The sequence below is a fragment of the Juglans regia genome, chromosome 8 (genome assembly GCF_001411555.2).
Source record: "Juglans regia cultivar Chandler chromosome 8, Walnut 2.0, whole genome shotgun sequence".
NCBI classification, from domain to species: domain Eukaryota; kingdom Viridiplantae; phylum Streptophyta; class Magnoliopsida; order Fagales; family Juglandaceae; genus Juglans; species Juglans regia.
Window position 1 is genome coordinate 27,317,224 of NC_049908.1, and position 24,116 is coordinate 27,341,339.

The 24,116-nt window shown below is 34.1% G+C and overlaps 2 protein-coding genes and 2 pseudogenes across 2 annotated transcripts; 2 read left to right on the plus strand and 2 right to left on the minus strand.

The window, feature by feature from the left end:
- The first annotated feature begins 386 nt into the window (after nucleotides 1–386).
- On the plus strand, nucleotides 387–1,535 carry LOC108999134. The gene has a single exon (XM_018975929.1). It carries the CDS (start codon nucleotides 387–389, stop codon nucleotides 1,533–1,535), a length of 1,149 nt encoding a protein of 382 aa, XP_018831474.1.
- A 10,479-nt stretch (nucleotides 1,536–12,014) lies between these two features.
- On the minus strand, nucleotides 12,015–14,439 carry LOC109017863 (annotated as a pseudogene).
- Nucleotides 14,440–16,194: 1,755 nt separating this feature from the next.
- LOC109018838 lies at nucleotides 16,195–17,900 on the plus strand (annotated as a pseudogene).
- A 3,737-nt stretch (nucleotides 17,901–21,637) lies between these two features.
- LOC109018837 (uncharacterized mitochondrial protein AtMg00810-like) lies at nucleotides 21,638–22,048 on the minus strand. The gene has a single exon (XM_019001028.1). It carries the CDS (start codon nucleotides 22,046–22,048, stop codon nucleotides 21,638–21,640), a length of 411 nt encoding a protein of 136 aa, XP_018856573.1.
- Nucleotides 22,049–24,116: the final 2,068 nt, after the last annotated feature.

A 24,116-nucleotide genomic window follows, 5' to 3' on the forward strand; every position in this document is an offset into this window, starting at 1 on the left:
TTTTTCATAGGACAAAATCCTTTTGAAAGAGAAGGTATTATCTTCGAATATTATTAAATCATATGAGAGGTCTTTTATTATTTGATAATCTGAAAACAATAAATTGTGTTTTGGCTCCTACATTTCATAAAGCAGCTACTATGCACGATTTGTTACAGAAAGATAATAGTTTAGAAGAATGCTTATATGAAGCCTCTCTCTATCAAATGCCTTTCAATTTGAGAAGACTGTTCGCAACAATTTTGGTTTATTGTAATCTCACCAATCCAAGAGATATTTGGGAACGTCTTGAACAAGAGATGTCAACTGATTTACAATTGATTGAACATTCTTCATTGAATGTTAGGACAGAAGTTTTGCACTCCATTTCCACAATACTTGAATCGATGGGTAGAGACATTAATTCATTCCATCTTATTGACCAAAATATTCATTTTGTTGAAAATGAATTTTTATCTAGAGAAATTGATGATGAATTGGCTGTTCCAATCCCCGAAGAAGATATTCTTGCATCAACATTACTCAATAGTGAACAACAGAATGTTTACAATTCTGTCTTGAGAAAAGTTTTATCAAACGAAACTGCTACATTCTTTATTGATGGATCTGGTGGAACAGGGAAAACATTCATATATAAAACACTCCTTGCAACAATAAGATCAAAACAATTAGTGGTTCTTGCAACTGTTTCATCTGGTGTTGCTGTATCAATTTTACCTGGAGGTCAAACTGCACATTCACGATTTAAAATATCGTTAGATATTAACAAAAATGTCATATGTGATGTTAGTAAACAAAATGAACTTGCAAAATTGCTACAGAAAGCAAGATTAATTATATGGGATGAAGCTTTTATGTCAAGAAAAGAAGCCATAGAAGCATTGGATAAAAGGTTGAAAGACATTAATGATTCAGAACTATCTTTTGGTGGAAAGGTTGTTGTGTTTGGTGGAGATTTTCATCAAATTCTACCTATGGTTCAAAAAGGCACAAGACAACAACAAATTGATGCTAGCTTGGTTTCTTCTTACCTATGGCAAACATTGACAAAGTTTCATTTGACAGAAAATATGCGTGCAAGATTAGATCTAAACTTTTCAAAATATATATTAGAATTAGGCAATGAGATGCCACCAATCACAATTGATGAACTTGTCAGAATTCCTGCAGCCATGTTGATCACATATGAAAACGATGCCACTTCTTTGAATCATTTGGTGGATGTTGTTTTTCATGATATTTGTGATTATTCAGTAAACATTTCAACCATGATGAATCGAGCTATATTGACACCAAAGAATGCTTATGTTGATGAAATAAATACTTTGTTAATTCAGAAATTTCCCGGAGAGCTAAAACGATATTACAACTTTGATGAATCAATTGACGCATCTGAACAGGCAGTTATGGAAGATTTCTTGAATATTCTAACACCAAATGGACTTCCTCCTCATGAGTTATTACTGAAACAAAATTGTCCAATCATGTTGCTCAGAAACATTAACCCTTCAGAAGGATTATGCAATGGAACATGACTTATCTGCTCCAATTTTGATCATAACATGATTCATGCAGAAATTGTTGTTGGTCATCACAGTAGCAAAAAAGTTTTTATTCCAAGAATCTCATTCTTACCAAATCCTGATGAAAATAGTGGTTTCTCATTCAAGTGAACTCAATTCCTTGTTAAATTAAGCTTTGCAATGAGTATAAACAAATCACAAGGACAAACATTGGATTTTTTTGGAATATATTTGCCTCATCCAGTTTTCTCACATGGGCAATTATATGTAGTTTTATCAAGAGCCAAGACTATTTCGGTAATTAAGATTTTAATAAGGCCAATCTCAATTGAGGAATCATAAAACAATTGCACAAAAAATATTGTTTATACAGAATTGTTAACATTAGCAGCTTCTGATTGATACTATAAAGGTAGTTAAATAAAATTGTAAAATTCTTTTTTAACCACTGCAAATAAATAAAATGTTCATTACATTTTTTTTTTTTTGTGTTGCATATTTTACTAATTTCTTTTTGTCAATCAATAAAAAAAATTTCTTTTCTTTTCCATTTTAGTATGCACTTTAATTAACTGTATATTTGATATACTATACTTATACATTTAATTTGTTTCTAGGTTGCCAGTTTTCAATATGCGGACTATTTATACATCAATTAAAAATATTTCTCCAGCCACAAGAAACTGGAAGATAAAAATGCTTGTAGCTGAAAAATCCTCCAAACGAACTGGGTAACACTCACCAATCAAATACCAAAATTTGACATTGGTTGATCAAGAGGTACTTCATTTATTTTTGTGATTATCTTTCTTTTTACAATAAAAAAAAATCATTATATTTTTTTTATATATATCTTTTACCTTCTATGTAACAATATTTTATCATAAAAAATAATTATTCATACTTTCTTATGTGATACAGGAAAATTGGGTCCAAGCAACGTTGTTTGGTAAAGATATTGAATAACGGGATGATTCTCTACAGATTTTCCGATCTTATTATATTACAACCGCACATGTTAAGCTATTGGATCTTAGATATAGAATTGAAAGTCATGAATATCAATGGATTTTAAATTCCAAAACAATCATCAAAGAAGTGCCAGAGAATGAAGATCAAGTAGGAATGCCAAAGTACAATCTCCTTCCTATCGAAGAGTTAGATCCTTATAAAGACTCGATTGTAGAAATAGGTAATTTTTTTTTTTTTTTGAAATTTTTTATTAATAATAAACTAATAATTTAAACCTTATTAATCAGACCTTTTAGCAATTGCCATTCATATAAAGCCACCAAGAGAGATAACATTAACAAATGGACCAGCTGTAATTCAAGAAATCTATGTTATAGATCAAAGGTAAAAAAATTCATTCACTTTAACATTTTAAAATTACTTTGCAATCTTTATTTTTAAAATTTTCTATTGATTCTTTTATTTTATATGTCATAGTTTGAATCTCATCTACTTAACAATGTGGGGCCGCTTTGTCCAAGACAAATGTCAAAAAATTTCTGAGATAATAGAAACAAAACCAATCATACTTGCAACAAAGCTAAGGGTTCGGTCCTATAATGGTACTTTTAATGATTAACATTTTAAAATATTCTTTTGAATCATATATTTTCTGACTAATAATTATCTATATTTACAATATAGGGTTATCTCTCTCATCTCGACCAATAAATGTATTTACAGTTAATCCCCTTCTCAGAACCATTGCAAAGATGGTAATCCATATTTAACCAATTATTCATTAGTACATTTCTATCAATAGTTACAAATCTATATTTCACTTTTATTAATGCCTTAAAAATAACACAACTATATTAATATTAATTAATCTTCAATTACTTAAGTACATATATTAAAGATCTAAACTTTATTTTTCCATTTTTAAATTAAATATCATTTTTAATTTTTAAGGGCGGCAATTAATGATTCAATGCTTGAAAGTATCATTGCAAAATCTTTGAAATATCCTTCCACATCCTTATCATCGGTTGGTGTTCGAGAAATAACAAAATATTGTGATGTTGCTGCGTTGCTGAAAAGTTTACAACCAATGGAGGTAAAATACTTTTCTTAGTGACATTTTTACATTCTTATTCATTCTTGTTGTGTAAAACATTATTTCTAATATAATACAGAAAACAAAATTCTGGATCAAAGCAAAAATAAACATCATCAACTTGCACTAAATATTCTTTTACATGTCTTGCATCAATTATAACAAAGGACCTGAGCATGACCAAAATGAAAGCTTTCTTTGTTATCATTGCAAACATCAAAGTGTTGCTCAACCACGGTATATATTCTTCAAACTTTATTACTTAATAAGTCATTCAAAATTTTTTTTTCTATGTAATTTTTGCTGACCCTAACAAAAAACAATACTCTCATTATTTATAATTGTTGAGCATATGCTGAGCTGGATGATGAGACAGGAAAATTAGCTGCAGTTATGTTTGGCGAACTTGCAGATGAGGCATTAGGTTGCACATCAATTGATTTCATGAATCACACTGGAGAGGTAACATTTTTCATTTTTACTACTTTTTCCTTTTCAACAAAATATACTTAATTGTACTTTAAGATAACTCTTACATTTTCTATAAAATAATTTAACTATATATTACAACAATTAACATATAAATCATAAATAATAACTTGAATCTCTAAACTTAAAAAGTCTAATAATATAATTAAATTACTTGTAAAAAATAGTGTTATTTTTGCAGTTTTCAATTTTGTTCTATTTGCAAATTATTCATACATTTATTGATTATTTAATCTCATCAAATATTTAATATACATGAGCATTTACCATTTATAGAAAACATGGGATTACAACCTTCAAAAAAAAGTAGATGATTCAACTTACAGCAGATCCAGACAAATTCAACCAACAACAACATAAAAATTTCAATGTTGTCTCAATTGGTCTTGTCCAATATAGCCCAATACTACAATGATGATAGGAAAAAAACAAGTTTATAATTTATCTTGTTGTTTAACTTTGTTTAATATTTCTTTGTATAAATTTATCTGCAAAACAGTTAAAAAATCGAACTAAGCAAACGTGCATTGCACGTTACGCCTCCACTAGTGTGTGTATATATATTATATATATATATATATATATATATAAACAAATATTTTACAAAGTCTATTACAGGAACGTGTATGACGGGTCCTTAATATTTTCCATCCCGGAGGGCAAGCTGGCGGCAAGCTGCAGGAGGGATTTTATTAGGGATATATATATACTAGTGGCCAGTGGGTCATGCTATCAAATTGTAATTCACGCAACAAACACACACACACACATATATATTATATATGAGATCACTGCATATACGTAGTGTATATTAATTTTAGAATATAAAATATGCATGCAGGTCATTTTGGATTCTTTTAGGTCAGTGATCGATCATCATATATATCCTTAGAGTGCTTGACCATATCTCAATCCTTTTCAATTAAGGATTCTAGATGATCATGAGTTTTTATATATATTTGTTTCATTCTACTTCTATATAATACGTTTTTTTTTTTTTTTTTTTTTGTATTGTTCAATGCTAGAAGTAGTACTAATTATGAGAAATATATTAATTAATTTATACAAATATATTAATTTTTGGAAATAATTGATTTTTGGAAACTAGTTGGAGTACGGCTTTAGTATCATATAATTGTATATTTTGGTTCCAAGAATAAATAAATAAATAATCCAGCATGCAACCAAAGAGATCGATTATCATCAGCTCGGATCGAAAAGGTGAATCACTTGGGCTAGCTGGTTTTGTTTTACAAATCTTTCAAACTATGCATCTCATCACATATCAACATCTTAACATCATTTAAATATAAATATTTTTTAATTTTTAATTTTCAACTTTTTCATCTAATTATTACTTAATTATTACAGTTTTTTCAAACTTAAAAAAAATATAAAAATTAATTCAACTTTTTTAAATCTAAAAAAGAAATTAAATTGAAAATGTTATATTCTAATATTGTTTTAATTTTATAATTTTTTTATTCAACTTTTTTTTCTTCTCATTTTCCAAAATTCTATAAAACTCAATCCAAATTATTTCACTATTATTTATAAATTATCTTATTATTATTCATAAATTTTTCATCTCATATATTTATAACTAAACAGACCTAAATCAGTTGTGAGCTGCAGGAATGCTTCTCCATGCAGCTGGATTTGAATGTTTACTAGCTAGTCCTTAATTGACAGGAAAACCTCTACATGATGACCACCCATTACGTGAGTACGCACGCGCACAACTATAAGAAAAATGGACTTCATGACTAATTTATTGTAATTAAAAAATTATTTATAATTAATTTTAATTATAAATAATCATTTTAATAAAATTAACTAATAATAAATGCGCAAGTTTCTTGTAGCATACTCACAAACCAAAGCAAAAGCCAGACCACTCTCTTCTTTTCATATATACGTTTAAATTATTGTTGGCTAGAAGAATGATTCTTGGGTTAATGGGGTGGGAGAGTTGGCAATTTCAAGTCAACCTCAATCTAAAGTCTTCAAATAGAGTTATGGTATATATAAGTAAGTTTATGTATTAATCTGTGTATTAATATTATTATTTTTATTAAATTTAAATTAATACTATTTTCAATAAAATTTATTTTCTGATCAATCATATTGAATAGATGCGCGTATTAATATGCAAAATTGTTATGTACAGTACTAATTTTGATTTAAAATATAAAGACAATAACATTAATACGCAGATTGATATGCAAACTTATTTACATATAACAAAACTCCCTTCAAATATATATAGTGAGCTGCCGCTTACTCATTATGTAGCATATTGGTTAATAGGGTTAATGGAAGCAATATAAATTTATTGTAAAGAACATGTTCCAACCAGATACATCATCTAAGTTTATATGATAAAAGAAAAATACTAATACACCGTAAAGATATCATGTTTCTAAGATGGAAAATACTTTAGTATAAAGTGATTACATAAAGATAATCTCACAAATTGATATAACTTGATGTGATTCGTCAAATTATAAAGTTACTTTTATAATAAAATAGATCTAAAAAATTAGATAAAATTACGTCAGTTTGTAAAATTATTTTTATATAATTTATTTGTAGATATAATAATCCTCTTCTAAGACATCAAGTCCCGAGGGTATCAATAAAGAAAGATATTAATCCTCACCCGGCCTTCATGAGTAGACATGCTCTAACTTATCCACATATTATATAATTGAACCATTAACTTCACCCGGCCTTCATGAGTAGACACGCACTATGAATAGAAGATATTTCTTCTTATAGAAATATTTCATATAAACAAGCAAACTTTCCGGAATAAAATAATTATAATTGATAAAATCTGAATCAAGACATGAAATCTTGATACAAGAAATGAAACTAAGCAAAAAGGAAGATAAAACAGAGTCGTGTAAACTTTGCTTCTGTATTGAATTGATTGCATGTAATTGTTTACATCATTCTATTTATAGAAAGAGCTAGAAGGAGCTGAGTGTAACTAACTAACTAACTTTTACATCAGCCAATGATATTAACCATTTGAGCCACATCATCATATACTTTAAGAGTCCCCCTCAAGATGGAGAATGAATGTCTAAAATTCCCATCTTGGATAGCAAACTATGAAACTGGTTGCATCCAAGAGGTTTGGTAAAGATATCACTGAGTTGATGAGCGGAAGCAACATGTAGTGGCTTGATGAGGTTGGCTAACATCTTCTCTCTTACAATGTGGCAGTCTATTTCAATGTGTTTTGTTCTCTCATGAAACACGGGATTTGCTGCAATGTGAAGGGTAGCTTTGTTGTCACAAAACAGTAGAGCAGGTTGGGGATGATCAATCTGAAAGTCCTTCATTAGATTAAGTGACCAAGTCAATTCACAAGTGGTGGATGCCATAGCTCTATATTCAGCTTCGGCTGAAGATCTTGACACAGTTTGTTGCTTTTTAGATTTCCAAGATATAAGTGAGTCACCAAGGAAAACACAAAAGCCAGTTACTGATTTTCGAGAATCCACACACCCTGCCCAATCCGAGTCACAGAAAGCCTTGAGATGAAAATCTGAGTTTGCTGGAAAGAACAATCCTTGTGCAGGTGTTCCCTTTAAATATTTTATGACTCTATGAGCTGCATCTAGGTGAGGTTGTCGTGGTTTATCCATGTATTGGCTAAGAACTTGAACTGCATAAGTCAAGTCTGGTCGAGATATGGTGAGGTATATCAACCTACCAATTAACTTGCGATAGCTTGAAGCATCTTCAATTAAATCACCCTCAGATGAAGAGAGTTTGATGTTTTGTTCCATGGGAAACTGAATAGGTTTTGCTGCTAGTAAACCTGAGTCTTGGAGAATATCCAATGCGTATTTTCTTTGGCACAAAGTGATGCCTTTATCAGATCTAGCCACTTCCAAACCCAAAAAGTACTTCAATATCCCCAAATCTTTTATTTTGAATCTGTCATTTAAGAATGACTTTAGTGCAGTAATAGAATCAATGTCATTGCTTGCTAGTATTATGTCATCTACATAAACTAACAAGGCAATGAATGAAGAGGCAGTGGTTTTAATGAAGATGGAGTGATCAGAATTTGACTTGGTGAATCCATAGTCAAGAATGGCAGAAGATAGTTTAGAAAACCATTGGCGTGAGGCTTGCCTTAGCCCATAAAGAGACTTGGTAAGTTTGCATACTCGAGTATCTCCTTTTTCTGCAAAGCCTGGTGGTATGTCCATATAGACTTCTTCAATGAGGTCACCATGTAAGAAGGCATTATTTACATCTAATTGATGTAAATGCCAGTTCTTAGCAGCTGCCAAAGCTAGTAAACATCTCACTGTGGTTAATTTTGCAACAGGAGAAAAAGTTTCCTGAAAATCCAATCCTTCAACTTGTGTATAGCCCTTTGCAACCAATCGGGCTTTATACCTTTCAATGCTCCCATCTGCCTTGTATTTTATACGATAAATCCACTTGCAGCCTATAGGTTTCTTTCCTACAGGTAAGGAAGTAAGAGTCCATGTTTTGTTTTGTTCAAGAGCTTTGATTTCAGCTTGCATAGCTTCTTGCCACTCAGAAATTTTTGTGGCTTGAGAAAATGACTTTGGTTCAATGTGAGAAGAAATTGATAAGGTAAAGCATCTATGAGAAGGTGAGAGTTTATGATAAGAAACAGAATTAGAAAGAGGATAACGTGTACCTTGAGAACTTTCTGCCATGAAATCCGATTGAGAAGATTGAAGAAAAGCTTGGTTGTTTTCTGTCAAAGCTAGTTGACAATGATAATCTTGCAAATAACTGGGTTGTTTTCTTTGTCTTGTGGACTGTCTAGGAGGAATGTGAGGTGAGGATAAAGGAATGGGAGATGTGGATAAAGGAATGGGATATGAAGATGAAGAAGAATTGTTTGAATCTGAATTATTAGAATCAGAAGAGGAGAATTCTGTAGATAGAATGCTATCTGCAATATGTGAATTTGTTGTTTCAGGAATGATGTTGGGTAGAACCAGAAAAGGATCAATATTAGAAGAAGAATTTGAGTCTATGGATGAAAAGGGAAACTTTTCATCCATAGACTCATGAAATACCACATCACGAGACAGAAATGTTGTATGAGATTCAAGATCATACAATTTATATCCTTTTACAGCAAAAGGATATCCAATGAAAATACTCTTTTTGGCTCGGGGATCAAACTTTGATCTATTTCTGGTAAGAGTGGATGCAAAACAAAGACATCCGAATACTCTTAAATGATTATAAGAAGGAGGAGATGAATGAAGAACTTCATATGGTGATTTATTACCTAGTAAAGGTGTGGGAGTTAAATTGATTAAATGTGTTGCTGCTAAAATACAATCACCCCAAAACTGTAATGGTAATGAGGCCTGAAATCTAAGAGATCTAGCAACATTCAGCAAATGCTGATGTTTTCTTTCCACCACACCATTTTGTTGTGGTTTCTCAACACAACTCCTTTGATGAATCACACCTTTAGCTAAATAATAATCAGGCATATGGAATTCAGCCCCATTGTCTGTTCGAATGCATTTAATTTTGAGACTAAATTGATTTTCAACAAGGGAAAAGAATGATTGAAGGTACTATCTAGTTTGAGATTTTTGCTTCATAAGATACACCCAAGTGCACTTAGAAAAATCATCCACAATTGTTAGAAAGAACTTAGAACCATCTAAGGAAGCAACTGAAAATGGTCCCCATATATCGCAATGCACAAGATGAAATGGAACCAAAGCATTGTTATTACTATGTTCAAATGGAAGACATTTCTGTTTTACCAATGGACAAACATTACATGGAAAAGAATTGGAAATTGTAATGCTTGGTACAGATTTATTGAGAGCTTTTAGTCTAGAGAGGGAAAGATGGCCTAATCTATAATGCCAAAGATCAAATTCTTTATTGACTGAGAGAGCAATGGATGATGAATCAATCGAGGGTTTTTGCAAGAGATGATATAAACCAGCTATTTCTTCACCCATGCCAATCGTTTTCCATGTAGATAGGCCCTGTACAAAACAGAATTTAGAAATGAAAAGAAGACAGCAGTTAATGTCTTTAGTCAATTTACTTGCTGATATGAGATTATATGAGAAAGATGGGACACAAAGAACATTATGCAATATCAAATCATTGGATAGAGTTACGGTTCCTATGTGAGTAACCGAAACAAGATTGTTATTTGGAAGCTTGACAGATGAAGAAACATGAGATTTTATAGAAGAAAAGAAACTGGTGGAGCAGACCATGTGGTCTGTGGCGCCAGTATCTATAATCCAAGGAATAGATGGAGAATTGACAGAGGCAAGAACAATATTTTCTGAAAGAGTAAAGTCTGAAGAAGTTTTACCTGAAATGTTTTCAGAATATGGAATATTTGGTGCTGGAAGAATACCAGATGAACTAGGCACATCAGTAGATAAAGTAGAGACTTGATTTACTTTATGTACTGATTTGAGAGAGGGATTGATTAAGGCAAGAATCTGTTGACATTGCTCTTGTGTAAATGATAATTGTGGAACATCATTACTTTCTTTAACTGTAGGAGAAGAAGATACTTGATTTGCTGAGTGAACATTGGATTTCTTGGATTTAAATCCTGGAGGGAACCCATGGATTCTATAACATTTGTCTGAGGTGTGACCCGCATATCCACAATGACTGCATATAGGTCTTTCTTTTCGAGTTCCAGACTGTCTATTAAAGGCATTGCCATTCTTTGCAATTTTTGTTGTCATAGCAGCAATGGAGTCAAAACTCGGGGCAGAGTTGATCTTGATTTCTCTTTGTTTTTCCTCTTGAACAACAAGAGAAAAAACTCGATTCATGGATGGTAAAGGATCTAACAGCAGAATCTGTCCTCTTATACTGGTGAATGAATCATTTAATCCCATCAAGAATTGCATGATATACTCTTCTTGCTGGAATTCAAAATTTTTTTTAACTATTCCACACGTACATTGTGGCAATTGGTGATAATTGGCTAATTCATCCCAATATGCTTTTAATTGTGTAAAGTAATCACTAACCGATTGTTGTTCTTGAGTTAAAGAACTGATGGCTTTCTTTAATTGGAAGATTCTAGGTCGATTTCCCTGTGAGAAACGTTCTTGTAGATCCTTCCAAACATCTGCTGCTACATCAATGTACAGAATGCTTGAAGCTATGTTCTTGGTGACTGAATTGATTATCCACGATAATACCATATCAATGCACCTTTCCCATGCTGAAAACTTTGGATCAGATCTATATGCAGGTTTCTTTAGGGTTCCATTGACAAACCCCATTTTATTCTTTGCACTTAGTGCTTTGGACATAGCTCTCGCCCATAAAGGATAATTGTCTCCATTTAACTGCAGCGATACTAGCATCAAACCAGGATTCTCTCCATGATGCAAGTAGTAGGAATCTTCAACCAAACTCTGTTGATTTTGTGGAACTGGTGGAGTTGAATCCGTCATTTTTGAAGGAGATCACGTAGATTCAGACTAAGCAAAGAAATCAGATTTCGTCTGATACCATGATAAAATCTGAATCAAGACATGAAATCTTGATACAAGAAATGAAACTTATAAGCAAAAAGGAAGATAAAACAGAGTCGTGTAAACTTTGCTTCTGTATTGAATTGATTGCATGTAATTGTTTACATCATTCTATTTATAGAAAGAGCTAGAAGGAGCTGAGTGTAACTAACTAACTTTTACATCAGCCAATGATATTAACCATTTGAGCCACATCATCATATACTTTAAGAATAATAATATCAAAAAGTGTTAAAGAGTTGTCAAATCAATCTGCATAAAAAAAAGTTCAAATTAATTAGTTACATTATTGGGGTCTCTAAGTATTATTCAAAAAAAAAATACCATTATAAATTATTCTTCTTACAATTAACTCAATTACATATATCAGTTGACCTAGTCTTTGCAGCGAAGCATCTCTACAACCTGGGTCATGGTGGGCCTATCATCCTTGTCTTCTGCAACGCATTTCAAAGCCACCTTGAGCAGAAGTTCCATCTTAGCCGAGTCATATCTGCCGGCCATGCTTGGATCTACAATCTCCTCAATATTCCAGGACTCCCTTGAAGCTTCACCATCAGCATCCATGATCTTCTCCCTCACCAGCGTGTCCAATCTAGTATGCTCTTTCGCCCCTCCGCCACCAGAGCTATGCTGCGTACCTGTGGGGCTCTTTCCAGTAACCATTTCCAGCACCACAATCCCATAGCTATAGACATCAACTTTAGAGGTGATAGGAAGATTATAAACCCATTCAGGGGCCATATAACCTCTAGTTCCTCTCATCTTTGAGAAGCTTGAATGATCATGCTCACTTCTATTCAGTAGTTTAGACAGACCAAAATCTGCTACCTTTGGTTGATAGTTGGAGTCCAAGACTATGTTATGAGGCTTTACATCACAATGTAAAACCCACTCTAGGCACTCTTCATGCAAATAAGCTAGGCCTTTCGTTGTGCCAACTGCAATATCAAACCTCTTTTTCCAATCAAGTTCGTTAGAAGCAAGTTTTTCTGCTAAGGTTCCATGCTCCATGAACTCGTACACCAGAAGCCTATGCTTTCCCTCTGCGCAGTATCCCCAGATGTCTATCAAGTTCATGTGGTTAAGCCTCCCAATGGTATTTACTTCTGCTTGGAATTCGGCTTCTCCTTGGTTAGCTTCGTCGAGTCTTTTGATTGCTGCAACTCGCTTATCGGGCAGTATACCTTTATATACTACCCCTACCCCTCCTCGTCCAATCACTTCAACGAATCCCCGTGTGGCCTTTTTCAGCTCAGAAAACTTGAATCGCTTGAATCTAGACATCAGGAGGTATCCTTCTGCAACTTGGTCGGAATTCTTACTGCTCAAGAACAAGAAAAAGAGCACCAGGAAAGTGCAGGTTACCTCTAGGCCTCCCACTGCAGTAGCAAACCAAAGCAAAAGCTTCACTGTCTTATTTTCATACGTTCCTCTAATTTGCCTGCTAAGTTCGGCTGTGCAATTTAACCTTGATTCGGCGGCATCCAGCGTCTTGTTATAGACAAAACCAGCTTTGGGAACTTTTAAATAAAAGTCTCCCTCAAAATTTGGTGTATGTCGTCCATTAATTGAGTAACTCATACTTGGGGTAACATAAATAGCCACGGTACACATCTGCGCTAAATCTAAATTGGAAACCTTTGCAAGCACACGTCGTCAGGCATTCGTTTTCACAGTGTTGTAAGGTCACATTAGGCTGGAACTTTATATCATTGCCAAAGAAATCAACATGAGAAAGTTGGACAAAACTAGACAGCTCTTCACGACTCTGATTGCAAGGGAGATTGAAGTCTGCTTCACACCCAAACGACCAATCAGTTGGATCTTTGATCTTGAATCCATGCAAGCAAGAGCATCTCCTGCCGGAAGCATGATCATAACTACAAACACTATTGGGCCCACATATGCCATGAATCGTGCATGGATCCGACAACGCTTGCCATGTGACAACCCAATCCCACCCTTCATTCGTTGCTTCCAGGCTGTATAATCGAAGGTTACCATCACGATCAAGAGTTAATCTTCTGTGAGTTTTCACACCAAAATCTGTAGCTAAGATCTCCAAATGATCAGATGACCAGATATAGCCCGACTCGTTCAGTACTGCAGCTTTACTAGAGTTGTACATAGACCTTCCGGCTAGTCCAGGATCACTAAGCAATGGATCAGGCCAGTAGAGACTGGATACAACAGGACCTTGGTATAACAGTCTAAGTACATTATCGTTGTCAAAAATAGCTTATAGTAGCCAGAAGAATAGTCTACTTTGCTTGATTTTGATACAAGGGTTGAAATCCTGGTTAGTGTTTGTTGTGGAAGAAGAGTATCTGTTGGTGAATCAAAGCTCTGCCAGATGACACCACTCTGATCAGAATGATTTAGAACAAGATTTCCCGTGTTTTGGAGCTGTAGGTGCAATTTCGAGGACTCTAAAGGGGTCGAGGCTGCTGTTCTGGTGACCCAAACAGTTGTACCAACAGAATTTGTTAGGCGAAGCTTGCCATCTTTCGAAAGCGAAAGCTGTGAACCTGTTCCATCAACCGGATCATCTCGGTTTGCCATCCAAACAACGGTCGGAGCTGAGGACCTTGTCAACCATATGGCAAAGCAGAAAGCATTTTCACCGACCGGGGAAAAATCCCGCAGAGAAATCACCACTGAGAGAAACCAGTTTGTCGCTTGGGTTATCAACAGATAAAGATGAGCCTCTGAGAACGTCAGATTTTTCTGATGATGAAGATAATAGGGGAGGAGTTTGGATGAGCAAAAGAAGAAGGAAGAAAATGGAGATATCCATGATGAGAATGCAAGAGGGTTACGTAGTCGAGATCATCTTTCTACTTTCTGAGTCTTTATCTGCGGTACTGATAGATGCATACATGATATAGGAGAAGATCAATGCAAATGTTCGCCATTTGTTTTCCCAGCCCACTTGTTAATAAACTAAAACGAACGTTTGCAAGACCATTCCTCAGACAAACCATTCCTCAGACAAAGGCTATGGATGGACATCATGTCATGATCATGTAGTCAATTAAATTACAGCTTAAAACCTAATTATATATGGCCTTGCTTGATGGTGCAAGTTTACGTTGACTCTCGCTAGCTAGCTTAGGGTTATGATCTGATTAATGTTAATTTTATGGACAAGTACTTTTAAATGTATAAATTTATTTTACAAAAAAGTTAATATCACTATAAAAAATTGATTTTTTTTTCTTATTTTTTTTTACAGTGAAGTCTATTTTTTTTTATAAAAATTCTGTTTAAAACTGGTAAATCTTATATATATATGATTATTCTCTTTTAAAACATACTGATAAGATTTCTAAGCAGGCTTCAATATATATATATATATATATATATATGTATATATATATATATATATATTATTTTCAATGTCTGTATATCTATCTATATATATAAAGAGCCTATCTAACAGAAATTTCTTGTTTTAACGGACATAAGTAATTTTTTGTTAACTTCCCTTTAAATCCGTCTGCGTCGTCTACCTTCACTTATTTAATGGTTGCTGTAAAAGAATTTTTATGAGAATAGGAAGTAACGCTTCCAACACCAACCTCTTCGCATTCATCGCTCTCAATCAATTTCTCTCATTTTTGAAAACCTCTCGAGCAAAAGGCGATCTGGAAATGTCATCAAGGCAACAGAGGAGTGCAGTATTCATCGCTCACATTTCATTGGTTGCTATAAAAGAATATTTATGAGAAGGAAAATAACGCTTCGTCTTCCACATGAGAGTTCCCGATGTGCTTCGTATTCATCGCTCTCGTTTCGTCTTCCACATGAGAGTTCCCGATGTGCTTCGTCAATTGCTTATGCCAACCCTCAAAATCTCCCTCGGAGTGTTCAAATCCCTCCTTCAGCGTCGCTCCAAAGCCCTCTCTCTCGCACCTCCATTCCTCGACTACCACTGCTAACCATAACACCCATCTTACACTTTCCAAAACATTGTACAAATAATACTAGGTAAACGCAAAGAGAAACCGTCAAGCCGCTGCTCACCAGAAAAGTCGGCCCATGTTTTGGAGACTCCGATGCTACGATAGAGTATGAGCTGGCTGTTGAAGAGGTTATGGAAGAGAAGTATGAGGATGAGGAGCCTTTGGAGTCTGCATGCGTAGGTCAAAATTTCCAATTCCTCTCCTGTATTAATTTTTGGTTAATTTCTATTGTGGTTCAAGTTTTAGAGCCTCCCAAACGGCAAAGATTTAAGAAGGAAATGGAAATATATTTTTGGTGGTGGGTTTTGTTTCGTACTCGAAATCCCAACATGGATATGTTGAAGTCTGAGTGAATCCTTGTTTTCTTCTTTTTTTCACTCCTTTTTTTTTTCTAAATTTTGGTACATTTCAAGGTTGTCTTCCCTCTGTGTTAGTACATTTCATCAGTGTTATTTTTGGCGAGGCACTGTGACAGTTCTTTGAGATGAATTGGACAAAGGCTTGGTGTTACCTTGGCAGAACTCAGAAAACTTTGAAAAGATTTCTCGTCTATAAACTATACCTTTGTTCCTCGATTGTGCTTGAAAACTAAATAAATTATGAGGGGAAGATCTGATGGAACACAAAAGAAGCGTTTAATCACTTCTTTTTGTGTTGTGGCAATCTTTCTTGGTTTTCTATATGTATACTACGAATCCATTTTTGGCTCTACAAACCATGGTACATCTGCTCTAGAATATGGGAGTAGATCTTTGAGAAGACTTGGTTCATCGTATTTGGGTGGGGAAGAAGATGCTGATGGCAAGCAAGATGAATCTTCAACAAGATTTGGCCTGGCCTGGAAAATGGAGAGGATTTTATCACACCAAAGAGTCTCCCAGTAAGTTCTTTCGGAATATACTTGGTGTTCGGCCCATCTGTTCAGTTTAATTGTTTTCTTAATGCATCCATTGAGTCTGTTTGTCTACTGATTTTTGAAGGTTTGTGATGATCGACATTCAGAACTAATTCCCTGCCTAGATAGACACCTCATATACTAAGTGAGGTTGAAGCTGGACTTATCTTTAATGGAGCACTATGAGAGACATTGCCCTCTTCCAGAAAGGCGGTACAATTGCTTGATTCTTCTTCCACGTGGATACAAGGTGGGGGAGATGCTAAGTTTAAGCAAGATAACGATGTGGAATATTTGTTATTTTCAAGAGTTTTGCATCCTCATCCTTTCTACTAAATATTAGTTGTTCTGTTGCTGGTGTGGTGTTTCAAGTCTCAATCAAGTAGCCGGAAAGCAGAGATCAAGTATGGAAAGCAAACATAGCTCATACTCAACTTGCACATGAGAAGTCTGACCAGAACTGGATGGTTGTGAAAGGTGAAAAGATTGTATTTCCGAGTGGAGGTACTCATTTTCACTATGGTGCAGATAAGTATATTGCTTCAATTGCAAGTGTAAGATGATTGCTGGCCTTTATTGAATACCTTTTGCTAAGTACTTTTTCGAGTTAGGAGGCCATATAGAATTTTGCATACTTCCTGTGCTCTGCATTGCCCTATGGCTCATATTCTCTTTTATTCAGATCTTGCTGTTTCTCTAATTTATTTTTTAGTAAATATATTTATACTTCATGAATGAAGAAATAATTTTATATGTGGCTTAATTTTGCAGATGCTAAACTTTTCACACAATAATATAAACAATGAAGGAAGATTAAGAACAGTTCTTGATGTTGGATGTGGTGTTGTGAGTTTTGGAGCTTATCTACTCTCATCTGATGTTATAACGATGTCCTTTGCACCGAATGATGTGCATCAAAACCAAATTCAGTTCACCCTAGAAAGAGGAATTCCTGCATATCTTGGTGTTCTAGGAACCAAGAGGCTCCCTTATCCTAGCAGATCTTTTGAACTTGCTCACTGTTCTCGTTGTAGGATTGATTGCTTCAAAGAGATGGAATTCATCTTCTTGAACTAGATAGATTACTCAGACTAGGATGCTATTTTTCCTACTCATCTCCCGAGACATATGCTCAGGATGAAGAGGATCTCAGAATATAGAGAGAGATGAGTGCCCTTGTGGGACGTATGTGTTGCACAATAGCTTCAAAGAGGAACCAAACTCTTATTTGGCAAAAGCCTCTGACAAATGACTGTTATATGGAAAGAAAAACCTGGTACCCTCCTTCCTCTCTGCCAATCTGGTGATAATCTAGATAAAGTTTGGGGTGTGTCATTGGAAGCATGCATCATACCATACTCTGATCTTGAGTGTCTTCTCCTATTTTCTTTAGCATAATTACTTGTTTTCTACGATGTTATAAATTGTTAACAGAAAGTTAATATTTTTTGAGTTGTTAAAACAAAACTTGTTCTTGCCTTTATGAATCATGATCCCTATGTGCCACTAATTTAAAAAGTTTGTTTGAGTTTTCTTTAACTTTGGATCTTTTTAGTCAAAGCTTTAAAGTACCTTCACCGTTATTTACATCATAAGCAATAAAAACAAACATAGGTTTTGTTTCTTTTGGCATAAAATATATTCTGGAAAATGTTTTTTGTGCTTTCCTGTGTTTGGTCCCACCAAAGGATGATAATAGCTCCTGAATTCTACATGGAAAAGGTCAAGGTAAGATTCCTCGTGGATATGGCAGACTAATAAATTTTTAATTGATAAAGATTACTTCCTTTCAAAAGCAATAATCAGAGCAAACTTTCTTTTTCACTATTTTTTGTTTCCCCTTCCATTTCAAACAGTGAAGCCAATACAAGTCAACTATAGATTATTCAATTTTATGTTGGCCTTAACCGACTCAACCAATAGCAGCACTAGAATTTTAACATCGTTTCTATTGATTCTGTACATGATGACATAAAATTAAACTTATAGCAGGAAGTTTTGTTAAAATTATAGATGTTATAAACATGTATTGGATTGAATGATATTTTGAATTAATCTTTTTATTTTTTTTCACTATATCTTAAATTATTTAGTATAATCAATTATTTTTATAAAATATATGTTATTTTTTACAAATAATTATTTTATAAAACTAGGCAAACGTGCATTATACGTTGCTCCCATCTAGTATATATATAATATATGGAGCTGGGTCCTGTTCATCGTGTCAAGCAAGCCGGCAAGGAGTGATTTTTTATTAGGTGTTGTGGGGTATGCTACCAAATAAATTGCATTTTATTAAATGGGGCGCCGGTTGAAACAAACGTATATATTATGCCATACACAGTGTTTATTAGATTTTCTTAGCCAATATCAATAATGACAGCTTAGTTTTAGAGTGCGCAGCTTGACCATTATATATATATATATATATATATATATATATAATTGTTTAATTAAGGACTCTACAGGATTTTTTCTATTTAATTTTTTTTTCTTTTTCTCATATAATTAAGTATTTGAATTGTTCAATGCGGGAGTTTATATATATTGATCAATCATTAGTTCCAAATTTATACAAATATGTTTTCTGCAAATTAGTTGGAGTACTACTGTTTTCGATCGTATCTATAATTGATTTTTGGTTCATTTATATATATACATATATATATATATATATTTATATATATTGGCTCCTGGAATAAATGAATAAATAAATAAAAATATAGCATATATCCGATGATCGATCAAATTGCATGGCCGTGTGGGGGCCCGGCCAACCTAGATATTTTACAAAAATACACTTAATTTAAAATATAATTGTGTAAAATTTTATAAAAAATTTTATGTGTAAATCATTTTCCGTATAAGATTGAAGAAAAATGAAACTTCTTAAATATTCGTATTGTTATTCTTCTTACGCATGGATTCAAATATTTGAATGACATTCTAATTAATGAATAACGAAAACGAATTATTTTCTGGGTCAATTGTTGAATAACGAAAACGACCTATTTTGGTATATATATGGTTGGATGTTTCGATAGCCCCTAACTTTATTCCGAAATATTAATTACGTTCGATCAATATTTAGTTAATACATGACGTAGTCCAATGTGGCCGGCCGTATGCTCATTGGTCATCATGACAACCAAGCTAGCTGTGGAAGATATTACGTTCGATTTAATAGCGACGACAATGGATATTTCCGGTGATTTTTCACAGTGTTTACGACAAATTCAGCACTGGGAAAAGTCTTATTTCTTGTAGTGTTTCTACCAATTCATCTCATATCATGATCAATATTCCTCGTATTATTTAAATTTTACAGATTAAATTATATATATATCATGACATCGATGATAAGTAGTATATATAACGACCTTTAAATAAAATTATTTTAAAAAATAATAATAGTATTAAAATAAAATAAATCTGGGCCATCATTAATATTGCCAATATCTTTTATATATGATCTGCTTAATTCCCTTGTTAAATTCCAATAAAATAGACCAAGCTCATGCAGTGGCGAAACCAACAATATTTATGTTGAGGACAGGCCAATTTTTCTATTATGTAACACATTTATGTAAAAAGTAATATTGTTAAATATAGTCTTAAGCTGGTGTGCAAGTTCTACGCATTCTCTTTGGAAAAAAAAGTGAGATTGACTATTAATAAATAATTTTTTTCATATGGATCTTAGATTTATCTATTTTTTCAAAGGTAGTGGACGAGACTTGCACATAATCCTAGGACTACAATCATCATTTTTCTTATGTAAATTAAAAAGATATTGAAAAATCATAACAACATAACTACAAACTATTTTAACTATTTTTCATATAGATTGTTAACCTTAAATAATTTTTCTTGTATTTTCACTTTGTATTCTATATTAAAAAACTCAATATTGGTATCCATATTAATAAATTTATTATTTCTCTTAAACTTAGTTTTAATTTTAATTTTGGAGAAAGCACATCCTTGAAAATAGATCATATATAGAAATTAAATAAAATTTTGGGACTATAAAAAAAAATTGGAGAGAAATATTTTTAGGTATATTTTAAAAAATTTTAAAAAGCATATGGAATTATAAATTTATTTGGGGGGAGAATTATGTATAAAATCTAGTATTCTATATTTCAAGAAGTATTTTTTTTTTTTGTGGGGGGGGGGGGGGGGGGGGGGGAGCCCTTAGCACAACGTGGGTCCGCCATTGCCTAGCTGGTACGTACTTCACACTAGCCATAGATAAAATGAGAACAGGTAAAAATTTCTCAAAATTTTTCAAAAATTTTCACAATTTTTTTTTTTAAATATCACTCAAATTATAAAAATTACTATTCAACATTTTCCTTGCTATGCCAGGAAATATGCCGCATTTATATATCAGGAAATTAAGCTTATGCTTCAAGCGTATCTAAGAAAATAGACAAAAGTCTTCATTTCTATTTGCCAGAATTTGGTAAAGATGCTACTTGTCAGATTTTAATAGTTGAATTGAAATATATTGGTCTTATGCATCATTAGATAGTCAGATGAAATGATATAAGAAATATGTAAATAGTAATAAAATTATAGGAAAACTAACCTGCTTTTCCTTTGTATTGTATTCATCTTAAATAGAGATTACAAGTATGAGTAACGGTTATGAACAGCTAACATCATGACTATCTATTGTGCTATAAAAGGAAATATAATCACTGCCTATTATGCTATACAAGGAAATAAGAACATTTACAAAACATAGTAAGGTATAAACAGAATAAGAAATTAAAGATGAGAGGAAGTCATGGAGAGAGAATCATGGTTGACAGATCATATCTCTACATCCCCCCTCAAGCTCAAGGCGATATTGGACTGCTGAAGAGCTTGCTTCTATTCGGTAGAAACTTGGCAGCACACAATGGTTTTGTAAATATATCGGCAATTTGATCTAGACCAGAGATATGTTGCAGAAAAAGAATACCACGTGCTACTTGTTCCCGAACAAAATGAATATCAATCTCAATATGTTTCGTGCAATGATGAAAAACTGGGTTCTTAGCCATGTTGATAGCACTAATGTTGTCGCAATACAATGTGGGAGCAGGAATTAAATAGCCAATGCTTTTCAAAAGATGCATGAATCACATAAGTTCAGCTGTGGTTGATGCCAACGCACGGTATTCTACTTCCGCTGTAGAGCGAGACACGGTAGCTTGCTTCTTAGCTCCCCAAGATAACAAGTTATCACCCATATATATAGCAAACCCAGTTGTAGAACGTAGATCATCCCTGGATCCTGCCCAATCCGCATCACAAAAACCACGAAGTGCAATGAGAGGAGTTTGGACAAAATTAAGTCCAATATTAAGAGTACCTTTGAGATACCGAAATATACGCTTAACGGCAATGAGATGTGTGTCTCGTGGATTTTGCATGAACTGACAAATATTGTTGACTGCATAGGAGATGTTGGGGTGTGTCAAAGTGAGATATTGTAGCAAACCAACAAGGCGTCGATAATGGGTTGGATCAGATAGGAGAGCTCCCCTCATTAGCAGTCAACGACGTACCAGAGGCCATAGGAGTGGAGACTGGTTTCGCACCATGCAGACCAAATTTCTGAAGTAGAGAAAGGAGATATCGAGTCTGAGTGACAGTGATGGTTGACGCAACTCATGTAATTTGTAAGCCTAAAAAGTAATGAACATCTCCAAGATCCTTCATGTGAAAAACAGTAGAGAGATGAGAAATAAAGCTGATGATGCTTGAAGAAGAGCTCCCTGTCATAAGTATGTCATCGACATAAATTAAGAGCACAATTATATCTGAACCTTGACGTCGAGAAAACAAGGACTGATCATAGGGACATCGATGGAAACCCATTTGCTGAATATAATTGCTGAACTTCATGTACCATGCTCTTGGAGCCTGTTTTAAGCCGTAGAGAGCTTTATGCAAGTGACAAACATGATGGGGATGAGATGAGTCTTCAAAACCAGGTGGCTGAGATAAGTATACACGCTCTTGTAAATCACCATGAAGAAAAGCATTACTTACATCAAGTTGTTTAATTGACCAACCTTGAGATAAAGCAGGTGTGAGGATCAATTGAATGGTACCATGTTTAACCACTGGAATAAACGTTTCATCATAATCTAGACCAGGAAGTTGGGTGCAACCACGGGCCACTAGTCGAGCTTTATACCGTTCGATTGAGCCATCAGATCGTGTTTTAATTTTAAACACCCATTTGCTACTAACCAGGTTCATGTCTAGTGTTCGAGGTACCAACGTCCACGTATTGTTGCTATGAAGCGCATTAATTTCATCTTGCATGGCTTGCTGCCACTTTGGATCAGTGAGAGCGTGCTTATACGTTCGAGGCTCTTTTGGTTGGTTTTCAAGATCAGCTAGAAAACATGTAGGTATTGGATGTCTTGAAGAAAAGAAAACCTTAGGCTTTAATGATCCTGCTTGAGCGCGCGTTATCATAGGATGAGTTCGACGTGGTGCAGATTGTGAAATGGTCTCAATATCTGGAGAAGTCAATTCTGAAGCATCCTGAATGATAATGTTGGTAGGAGGCTCCTGGCATGGTGTAGATTGTGACATTGACGCAGAGTGTTGAACATGAAGTGAGGAAGAATGCACATGATCAACAGTAGGGGTAGCTGCAGTTAAGGAGTCGAATGGAATAGATTGTATAGCAGCAATGTGAAGAGGCTTGGGAAGAGCACGAACTTTAAAGGTATAAAAATCAGATTTAGTGGACTCCTACGTGGACCTGAAGGGAAATGTTAATTCATCAAACTTTACATGCCGAGAGATATATATGCGACTTGTTTGCATGTCGAAACATTGATATCCTTTGTGATGTGGAGAGTATCCCAGAAACACACAACGAATGGATTTATAGTCCAGTTTGGCCCTTCCAAAAGGAGTAAGTAATGGGTAACATGCACACCCGAAAACTCGTAAAAGAGTATAGGATGGTGTCGCTCCAAAAACAAGTTCATAAGGAGACTTGTTACCAAGAATAGAAGTTGGAAGCCGATTTATTAGAAAAACTGCAACGTTAAACGCAGCTGTCCAAAATCGTGGAGGGATGGAGGCATGGGCCATTAATGTTAAACCAATGTCCACAATATGCCGATGCCGACGTTCGGCCAATCCATTTTGCTCTGGTGTTCCAGGGCATGATAACCTGTGAATAATTCCATGTGCTACAAAATAATCTTGTAAAGTTTGGTTAACAAATTCTCCGCCACCGTCACTTTGAATTATTTTTGCACAAGTATTGAACTGGTTAATCATTTGTTGAAGAAATGCAGGAAATATAGTGGCGACATCAGATTTACGAGCCATAGGAAAATGCCATATGTAGCGAGAATATTCATCAACAATGATTAAATAAAATCGAAACCCATTATAGAAAGGGATTGAGGCAGGTCCCCACACATAGGTATGAATAGTATGTAAAAAAGTTGTAGCATATGTCCTCGAGAGCTAAATGGTAACTTTGTGGATTTACCCAAAACACAACTTTCACAAAATGCAACATTTTTATTCAGATTTGATAAAGATAAAAGTTGAAGAATTCGAGATTGAGGATGTCCAAGC